The 11244-nt window shown below is 43.2% G+C and overlaps 1 protein-coding gene across 1 annotated transcript; it reads right to left on the bottom strand.

The window, feature by feature from the left end:
* LOC113183497 (olfactory receptor 10H5) lies at positions 1–951 on the bottom strand. Its single transcript, XM_026389810.2, has one exon. It carries the CDS (start codon positions 946–948, stop codon positions 1–3), a length of 948 nt encoding a protein of 315 aa, XP_026245595.2. The 5' UTR covers positions 949–951.
* Between the last annotated feature and the right edge of the window lie 10293 nt (positions 952–11244).

Here is an 11244-nt window from a genome sequence, read left to right on the forward strand (position 1 = left end):
TCAAGAGTTCTGGGGAAGGAGTTTGCTGAGCAAGGTCTTCTTCATGGTGACCTTCAGCTCCTTGTTCCTGAGGCTGAAGATGATGGGGCTGAGGAAGGGCGTGAGGACCGTGTAGGTGATGCCCATCAAGGTGTCTCCTTCCAGGGACTGTGGTCCCTTGGGCTTGAGGTAGATGACAGAGGCAAAGCCGTAGTGCACGATCACCACTGTGAGGTGGGAAGCACAGGTGGAGAAGGCCTTGTGCCGCCCCTCTGCTGATGAGATCCTCAAGATGGCGGCCACGATGAAGGTGTAGGAGAGGAGGATGAGGAGGAAGCAGCCCAGCAGGGCCGTGATGCACACCAGGCCCACACCTTTGGCCACCACTGGGACATCCTCCCCACAGGCCAGCTTCAACAGGGGTGGGACGTGGCAGAAGAAATGTTGGACCTCGTTGGGTCCACAGAAGGTGAGATGGAAAATGGCCATTGTCACCACCAGCCCCATGACAGAACCACCTGCCCAGGACCAGGCCACCAGGCAGGCACAGGCACGGGGGCTCATGAGCATGTTGTAGCGCAGTGGATGGCAGATGGCCACGTAGCGGTCATAGCCCATGATGGTGAGCAGGAAGGAGTGGGTGAAGCCAAATGTGAAAGAGAAGAACATCTGGTTGCCGCAGGCGACAAAGGCGATGGAGTGGTGGGCGGAGAGCAGGTCAGCCAGCATGCGGGGGATGATGGCCAAGGTGTAGAGGATCTCGGAGATGGAGAGGGCGCACAGGAAGAGGTACATGGGGGTGTGGAGGCTGCGCTCGCTCCAGATGGTGGCCATGATGAGCAGGTTGCCCAGCAGCGTGAAGAGGTACATGAGCAGGAAGAGCAGAAAGAACATCAGCTGGAGGTGGGGGAAGGCGGAGAAGCCAATGAGGATGAACTCGGACACGAGGGTATGGTTTAGTCCCAGCATGGCAGTCACACTTGACAGAGGAGACAGGAAAGAAGCCTCAGTGTTTGGAGCACTGGGTCACCTGGGAGTTCTTCTTGGAAGGACCCCTGAGGTGCTCCTTCACCTGTCCAGTCATTGTCAGTCCAGATGTGAAAAGACTGTTATACAACTGTCCCATGTGTTAACAAGATTGGTTCTGAAATGCCCCATATGTCAACATCCACAAATAACCAGGTCCTTTATATGAAAGGGCTGCGTGAACCTGTGTATTTCCTCTCGCAGCTTTAAATCATTTTTAGATGACTTAGAATATGCAACACAACACCCATGCTCTTCAATACAACACCCATGCTCTTCAATACAACACCCACGCTCTTCAATACAACACCCATGCTATGGAAATAATTGTTATACTGGATTGCGTAGAGAAAAATGACAAGTGGAAAATCTGTGCATGTTCAATACCGATACAAGAATCAAAGGCCCATCTACATTTTTGATCCCTGGATGTGGAACAGATGGACACAGGGAGCTGGCTGGAATAAGGTGCTGAGTTTAAACAAGATAATGCATCCTAAGTGCACGACAACTAGCAGAAACTCAGGGAATAGTGATACTGGTAATAGTTATTACTGCTATTTTAAATCCTAAAGATAGGATCTCAGAATATCTATCCAGCCACAACCAGCTTGAGTCCTCATTTTAGAGATGAGGGCCCTTTAGATGGATCCTGAATGTTTGTGACTTTAGTCTTCTCTTCCCTAAAACGAAGATAACAATCTCAAATGGATAGGGTTGTTATTAAGATTAAATAAGATTGTGCTCATAATGTACCTACCAAACGGCTTGGTGTAAGTACTTAAGAAACTGAGGACAGGCCTAGATGGCCACACGCAGATTCTTCTAAACCATAGCAACCTACAGGTATATCTTTTCTTTGGTGAGTTTAATCCATTTGCCTTTTTGGTAATTACTCTTGATTTGGAATCAAACTGGTATCTTACTTAATATCCCAGATATTATAAGTAATATATATGTACAATTATATGTGTATGTTTATTCTTTATTAAGTACATATAAACACACAAATAAGCACACACTTGTTTTCACCACACCAAAGAACAAACACTATTTAAGAACATGGAATTTCCCCTATAAAAAGCCTTATGTTAGGACATGAGGAAAGTCTAGATAAATTCTCAAATACCAGTCTCAGGAAGACAGATTCTCTGACCATTCTGCAGTAAAGGAATTAATAATAGGTATATGAATAATTTCTCATGTTTGGAACAGAAATATCAACTTGAATTTTGTGATGTTGCCATAGTAATATATTCTTCAACCATCTCTGGCCTAGAAGGAGAATTAAGAAATACTTTGTACTAGGGTTGGGTTTGTAGCTCAGCGGTGGATAGGCCCTGCATGTGTGAGGGCCTGGGTTTCACCCCAATGACAACAGGAATCAAAAGAAATTCCAAGAACTAAATGATAAAAAAAAATACAAAAAATAAAAAAAGAATTAAATGATAATGAAATGTTGATTAACAACTAAGTGAAATGGATTGTATCCTGAAACATAACAATGACAATATAGAAAAATTGGCAATATTTAAGTAAGATGTGTTTGCATAAAAGTATTGTACCACTGTTGACCTCCAGGTGAGTCTACAAGGGTTACATATGAGGCTGCCAAGAGGAGAAGTTGCGAGGGAAGTACAAGAATTTTCTGTATTCTATTTGCAATTTCTTTGTAAGTTCAAACTTAGCAAATAATTAAAAGTGAAAAAAGTATCATTTCAATAGCAGCAAAATCAAACAAATATCTAGGAATTAATTTAGCCCAGAACACAAAAGGCCTCCATGGAGATCAATTGAACCTCTCATGAGTAGAAAACATGGAAAAAGAGTTTTTTAAAAACTAGATGACATTTGAATACAATAGTAGAAAAATATCAGTTCTTCCAAGGTTAATCTACACATTCAAAGAAGACCTATCAAAAAATTCAGATGTTTTTTTTTTTAGAAAGACGACATGGTTATTACAAAACTTTCATGACAAAATAAAGATCATGAAAAAATTATGTCATTCTTGAGAATGACGAGGGAAGAGGGGAGGAGGAAATTGCATTCCCAGATATCGTGATGGTCTAGAAAGCCATGGAAATAAAGCTCTGGGGGACTAGTGAAGGACAAACAGACCCGTGGGTCAGAATGGAGACTCAGGCACGGAGCACTGTGTAGATGGTTAAGGTAGATGGCACGGAGCACTGTGTAGATGGCACAGACCAAAAGGCAAAGGATGGGTTGTTGACAGGATGCTGTTGATAAAAGCATCTTTCTATGGAGACAAAAGCAGACCTGGACTCTCCGTGATAACACATTCGAATAAAGACCCAATTCAATGGGTGGCTCAGTGGTGGAGCACTCTCCTGGCATGTATGAGACACTGGGTTCTATTCTCAATGCCACATATAAATAAATAAAGGTCCATTGACAACTAAAAAATATTTTTAAAAAAGAACCAATTAATGGCCAAGCCAAGGAAGATGCAAACATAGTTAACAAAAGAAATGCTGGATGATCTTTATGATCAAAGAATAGGAGAAGACTTCTTTGAAAAGCAAAACAAAACAAAACATAAGAGAAATAAAACCATCAATTTTGTTACACTGACATCATGTATCCAATCACAGAGAGCCCTGTGGATAAAGTCAACAGAAGACAGACTGCAAGAAGATATCTGCAGCATTAAAAACAGACAGGAGATTAATATCTAGAGTCTACAAGGCACATCCACAAACCAAAAAGAAAACAGACTGGAACCATGGTAAAAAATAGACAAAGGATAAATAGGCAATTTGCAGAAGAGGAGACCCAATAGGCTAAGGGCAACTAAGACATCTGAAGCTCACCAGCCACTAGAGAAGAACAACTTAAACCAGTAAAGTGAGAAAACAAAAAGACAGAAGGTTCTCAACACACAGTAGTAGTAAGGTTTGAGGAGATGGGAATGCTAACTTTATCATCACACACTATATATATGTCAAATTCTCATGCTCTACCACATAACCATGTATAACTATTGTTTGTCAATTAAAAAAATAAAGAGATAGGATGCAGCTATTCCAGTAGGTACCTGGATGTTCATGTCCAAATTAGGAGAACACTTACCCCAAGTCCCAGAAATTACTCCTGGATCTCCACCTGAAGGACCTTCTTTCTCCCAGGTGAGGGGGTGTGATTGAGGACGTTCACTGTAGCATCATCTGGGATGGCAAGAAAGTCAGGGCAGTCTGAGTGATCCCCACTAACTGGAGAAGTGGGGAGTCAAACCAGGGTGAGTGCACACGGTGAAGATCTAGGCAGCCTTAGGAAGCACAACCCCGACGGGGACACAGCAACACGGATGACTCCAAACAGTTCTGGGAGAACAAGACTGAGATTTCCAGCAAAGAGGAATGGGCCACAGCTGAAGCATGCACGTGAAATGTACACATTTTATGAGATTCACACAAATAGAAGGATACTCTTTTTTTAATTGTAAATGGATCTTTTATTTATTTATTTGTATGTGGTGTTGAGGATTGACCCCAGGGCCTCACACATGCCAGTCAAGTGCCCTACCACTGAGCCACAACTCCAGCCCCAAGGATACTCTTTGATCAAATTGGAATGAGCACCTGAGGGGTACATGAGTGACACATGATGATATATAAATAAGCCTGTCAAGTTGGGCAGATCAACCTGGATAGTATATCATCTGCTAAGGAGTTCAAGGAACTAAAAATCTACAGTTTAAGTTTGAAGAAAATTTGTGAACATACATTTTTCACACACATATATATATATCATTGATGAACTCATGCTACTCTTGAGAACAGATTTTCAGTACTTAACTTGGGACAAAGTTCATTTCAGTATCACAGACTTGCCCTCAACCCTGCCTGCTAGCTGGTTGCTAGGTGTTCTTTTAGCACCAAGGTCAGTGCAGTGCTAGGCAGACTCAGAATCCCACCCCCAAAAATGGACGATTTGGCTTGATTCAGGGGAGGGTCATCTCACACATGAAATAAGCATTAGTGAGCTAGAGAGAACCAGCCAGAGGGACCAATGACTGGAACACATCTGTCATCTCTGTCTTCCTCATTTCTGTCTCCACCCCATTGTGCCTGCCCATCTCACCTCCTCTGTCTGCCAGTGACAATTTCCTCTGGTTGAGGGGTCATGGAGACCCGTGGCTCAAATCACAGATTCTCATTGTGTTGGGATAACCAGAGACCTGCCCTCACGGGTTCCCTGTGTGGGTGACATACCGAGCGTTCCACGCCACCTTCTCAAGTCTTGCTAGCGGCAAGACTATCATTGCCATCACCTATCGTCACTGCTATTTATTGGTTCTCTGTGGAGCAGGTTGTCACTCATCCTCACCCACATCGGCCCCATGGCAGTCCAGGGCTTCTACTCTTTCCAGGCTAATGTCCCCTCTGATACTGAATGTCCTCTGCCCTCGGCAGGCTCCAGGGGTCTTGCTCCTCAATGCACATGTTACTGAAGTCACACAAAGGGCTTTCTCAGCTCCCTCTCCCCTGGCAGGTGCTCCCTTCTCTCCTTTCCCAGAACAATCCCTTTGTGAGACTTTCCAACCCTTCTCAAAGTTCCTGCAGGAACCTGGATCTCTGGGAGGAGAAGGGCCAGAGTTCCCCTCAGCTGCAGTCTCCCAGGCAGAGCCCCAAGCTGGAGCACACGCAGGCTGGCTCCCAGATCCTGTACCAGAGCCCTCTCCTCTCAAGGGGATGCTGTTCAGCCTCTGCAGCTCTCTCTGCTTGTGCACCTGTGCCATAGAGGGTGTATACAGGGACAAAGATGGCAGAGCTCAGCAGTGACACAGAATTACCCTGGTGTGAAATACACACTGTAAGTGACACCCATGAAACTCTCAGTCAGGAACAGAGATGGTGTCACTCATTCCACATAAACCTACTGATCACTTATCAGATGCTCATCTGAGATTGGGTTAATCTAGGAACACAGCACTCCATGCCCAAGGAATTTGTGCTGGTTAAACACTGTCTCTTCAAATTCATATCTACCCCAGAGTGTGACCTTATTTGGACACAGGGTCTTTGCCGATTTAATCAAGGGAAGACCTCAAGATGAGATCATCCTAAAGTAGGGTGGCTTTAACTCGAGTGACTGGTGTCCCCATAAGGAAGAGGGGGGGGGGGAGAGGGGGGAGGGAGGGAGGGAGGAGAAGGCTGTGTGAAGATGGAGGCAGAGACTGGAGAGATGCAGCCACCAGAAGCTGAATGAGGCAAGGAAGGACTTCCCTGAGTCTTCAGAGGGAGCATGGCCCTACTGACACCCTGATCTCAGACTTTTGTCCTCCAGAACTGTGAGAGCTAATTTTTCTTATTTCAAGCCACCAGACTTGGGGAAATTTGTAAAGGCAGCTACAAGAATCTAATATAAGTTTTATAGGCCAGGCTATATGGGCAATGACCAAACAGACGCCATTTTACCTGAGACTCCATATCATGTAAGAAATGCTTCTCCCACGGGAAAGCCCCGCCTCTGTACCCATTAACAGTTACCTAGCACAGCATACATGGCAACGAAAAATGGCAATTCTTATGCAATGTAAAATTGTTCTCTTTGGTTTCCATGTTTCTTGGGCAATGTACATTGACAGAGATGGATTATGTAGATGTTATAACCGTTCTCTAACTTGAACCCAACTAGGGTCATTTTGACCCACTTCCCTTCTGCTTGCTTGCTGCTATGCCAACCTGGAAAGTCCTGTGGGAAATATCAGTGTACCCACTGCATTGTCTCGCTAACTGCCCAGTTCAGCTTCTGTACCTCTTGCTTGCAGCTATGTCAACCCGGATGTGGTCTTTGCCTTTAAATGTCCTAAAATGCTCAGACTTGGGGGTGTTCCTTGTAGAGAAAGTTGTGGGTCCTGCAGGGAGCAGTTGCCAGCCACCTGGCTAAATAAACTCTTCAATTTGGACAAAACTGGGACTTGCTGTGTTTTCTGAGTGACCTGCCCCATAACAATAAGCATACCCACAACTACATGTACAGGCACATACCATGCATGCAGAAGCTACATACATGATGCAGAAACAATATGGGGCTATACATTTTTGCCCTTCTGGCTCAGAAATGTCTCCCTATAATCCAGCACAAGGGACACCCCTGTCCCAGAACAGACCTGAAGACCAGAACAAATTTAGGAAGGGAGCAGCTGTGGGCAACAGAACCCCTACCTCACATTAGTCCACTCTCCTCACCTGTCCTCAAGTCAGGGCCTTCCTCTGCTCCAGTGTTCTCTGATCTTACATCTTCAGCCTTCAGCACCCACAGGACTTGCTAACACATCCCAGAAAGTGGCCCTGGAACAGGGTTCCACTTACCTTCCTTGGAGACCTCTGGGGAGGCCCTGCAGCCCAGCCTGGGGTGGCCATGGTGGGAGGGACCGGAGGTTTATCTCTGTAGATGTCTTCCCCTGTGGCAGGTTCCCAGAGGCCTCCCCATGGAGCCTGTCTGGGGATGAGGATTTCACCACCCTCATGGAGGATGGATGTCCCTGGAGGGTGGATGGAGACCTGTCCTCTCTCTCTCCCTCCCTAGCTGTATAATCTTATTTACTTCCCTGCCTTTATTCTTCCCCTCCCTTTTTTCTCCCCTCCCTCCTTCTGCCTGGGAACCCCCTCCTCCCATCACTCTCACACTGTCTCAGTCCCCTTCTTCCTTTAGGTCTCAGTCTGTAGAACTTTCCTCCCAGAAGGTCTCATCAGCAGTCACCCAGCCCCTACCAGGGAGCAGACTGGGCTGGGCTGCTCAAAGGCTAAGCTTCTGGGAAACGCAGCAGATGCCAGGATGGTGACTTCTCTCAACAGGTTTTGGCAAAGGCGTCTGGAGAGTAAAGGATGTCTGGTTCTCAGATCCCCTATTATTCCCTCTTAGAAAAAAGACACAATTCTTCCATTAACTTTCTTGTGTTCATTATATTGTAACTAGTATCTCTGAGTATATTTATGTATTTTCAATCTTCCACGTTCAAAGCTTTGAAAATCTTTATCAATCTTGCTATGTAGTAACCAGTTTCTACTTGCAATGAGTGAGAATGCCAATTTCAATGCCATTATACCAGACCATTATACCAGGCCATTATACCAAGAATCATTTCACAAATTTTTAAAGTCCTCACCGCTATGTTAATTTATGTCTTTGATCATTATCTAAAATAAGTCTTTTCTTGAAAGGCTTTACCACTTTATTATGTTAATAAGGAAGCTGGAGCTTAATAAGAACAGTGAATAGACCAAAGCAGTGGAAAAAATGGCTAAAATTTATTCCTAGAAATAACTGCTCCTTGCTGATCATGGTGGTGCATGCCTGTAGTCCCAGTGGCTCCGAGGCTGAGGCAGGAGTATAGCAGGTTAAAATCGAGCCTCAGCAACTTAGCGAAGCTGTGTGCAATCTAGTGAGACCCTGTCTCAAAAAATAAAAGGGATGACGATGTGGCTTAGTGGTTAGGCACCCTTGTTCAACAGCTGGTACCCCCCCCCCCAAAAAAAGAAAAGTAATTGCTTCAGTCAAATATAGTGAAGAATAAAAGCAAAATGAAGATATCTGTAGGAAAACAAAGATTTAGGAGGTTACCTACCACTAACCAAAAATCCAAAAGATGTATTTGAAGGAGGAAAAAATCCTGGAAGTATATAGTGAACCATATATAATGTTAACGTTAAGAAAAAAATTTAAATGGTAAAAATGTAGGTAAATTCAGTCAATTATTTCATGTAAAGAAAAAAGTGTCTAATAATATCTATAAAGCACAAAATGGAAATATTAGATAACACTGTATATAATATTATATATGTATTTATATATATATATATATATATATAGAGAGAGAGAGAGAGAGAGAGAGCGAGCGCGCGCGCTCACGCGAGAGAGAGACACTGTATATAAGAAACTAAAACTTTATACAATCCATATATTGTTTTGGTTTGATCAGGAGTCAACATACCATTTATTCACAGATGGCACAATTGTCTATATAAAAAATCCTGCTAGGTGTGGTGGCACATGCCTGTAATCCTAGTGACTAGGGAGGCTGAGACAGGAAGATTCCAATGTCAAAGCCAATCTCAGCAACTTAGTGAGATCCTGTCTCAAAAATAAAAAAAAAACAAGGGGCTGGGGTTGTGGCTCAGTGATTGAGCACCTGCCTGGCATGTGTGAGGCATTGGGTTGGATTCTCAGCACCACATATAAATAAATAAATAAAATCAAAACATTCATCAACAAAAATAAATAAATAAATAAATTTAAAAATAAGAAATAAAAAAGGACTGGGCATGGGGCTAAATGGTTAAGCACCCATGGGTCAATCTCTGGTATAGAAAAAGAGAGAGAGATAATCTCCTAAGGAATCAACAAAACAACTAATTGTAATCACAAATGAATTTGGCATAGTAGGAACATAAAAGGACATTATACAAAATCAAATGGTCATACTAGTAATAAACAAAGAGTAAATAAAAGTTTAAACTTTATGCCTTTCATAATATATAATAAAATACAGTGGAAAGAGGTGCTAAATTTAGCAAAAGTGGCATAGTGGTGCTAAAAATAATAAAACACTGTTGAGAAAAAAAATAGTAAAATCTGAATCGATGGAGAAATACCATATTCATGGATTGGCGTACTCAATATAGTTATGGGGGCCTTTCTCCCCAAATTGATCAGTAGATTTGACATAATCCAGGAAAAATTTCAGAAAGCTTTATTTAATAGAAAGTCATATACTGGTTCTAAAATGATTCTAAAATTCATATGGAAATGCTAACAACCTAGAATAGATAAAGCTATTTTTAGGGATGTGTGTTGAATAAAAAAGGGGTTGTAATAACATTTATAGACAGAGCACAAAGGTTATTTTAAGGAATACAGTCAGAGAACACATTGGTGGGGTGTTAAATAGACATGTTAAGGTAAAGCAGAGAATTTTGATCATTGACTGAGATGGAATATTACTATATATTCTTGGTATGAAGATTTGTCAAGTCACAGGGCTGTTCTTTGTCAAGCTATGGGTGGCTCACCAAATGCAACATATATCCCAGAAAGTTAATCTATAGTCATGAGATTTCTAGGTCAGACACAAAAATGTAGAAACTCTAATGAGAAGCTTTGTGTAGAAACCTGGAGGAATGAGCTGATGATCTTGACACTTTTAAAAAACTACAAATCAGTTTGCCAAAGATATAATACCTGACCTGAGTCTTTAAGGAAAAGCAGAAAGCAGACAGTGCTGATGACCTGTTTATCTGTTAGAGTCACTCTTTCCCCACACTGCAGGGTGGCCCAGGAAGTTGATGAGTAAGTAGTCAGATTCCCACAATCTGGCTTCTGATTGATTTGGCAAGTGAGATGGACCACCAGGAAATCAGCCAATAGTGGGATGTTAGGCCACTTATTCTCCTGTCTGCCACCCTGGTCCTGGGGGCTTGGCAGTCCTGCTAGGGCCACAGCTTCTGCTAAATAGCATTTATGTCCTGCTCAGGGTCTCACTGCACCTGGTAGATTCTGCCTGCTGCCCCTGAAGGGCTAGTGATGAACCCCTACCCCTACCCCACCGTGGCTGGCCTCATCATGTTCCAGTTAGCACACTGGCTTTCTGAAACAGCATCTGTGTTGAAATGGCACAGTATATTCATCAATCTATTACTCACTATACATTTAAGTGTGCTACCCATTTCTCCTCTGAACCCTAAAACAGAAGCCTATTTAAGTTAGAATGTAAGGATGAAATACGGTGAGGAAAAGTGAGAGATTTCTGGTGATTTCGGGTAGATCCATATGGATTGATTATGCTACAGTGTGTGGTTAACGTGAGGAAAGGACACTGGATAGGTATCTTAGCTCAAGGTACTGTAACAAAATACTGTGGGCTGAGTGGCTCACACTGAAGGCACGTATTTCTCACAGTCCTAAAGCCTGGGAAGCCTAAGATCCAGCCATTGATCAGTTTGGTTCCTAGTGAAGGCCATCTTCGTGGTTTGCAGATGGAAAGCTTTTTGCTGTCTTCACAAGGCAGAGAGTGCTCTATCTCATCCTCTCTACTCTTCTTAGGACACTAAGCGCATGATGAGTGTCCAAGCTTGTGCACTCAGGTAACCCTAATAACCGCTACAGGTACCAACTCCAAATGCCATCCTAATGGCAGGGCTTCAAAATATAAGTGGAAACAGGAAAAAATTCAGTACACGTCAAGGAGTTAATAGGAGGAAGTTCATACAAGGA

This window comes from Urocitellus parryii, chromosome 3, assembly GCF_045843805.1.
Source record: "Urocitellus parryii isolate mUroPar1 chromosome 3, mUroPar1.hap1, whole genome shotgun sequence".
Classification (NCBI taxonomy): Eukaryota; Metazoa; Chordata; class Mammalia; order Rodentia; family Sciuridae; genus Urocitellus; species Urocitellus parryii.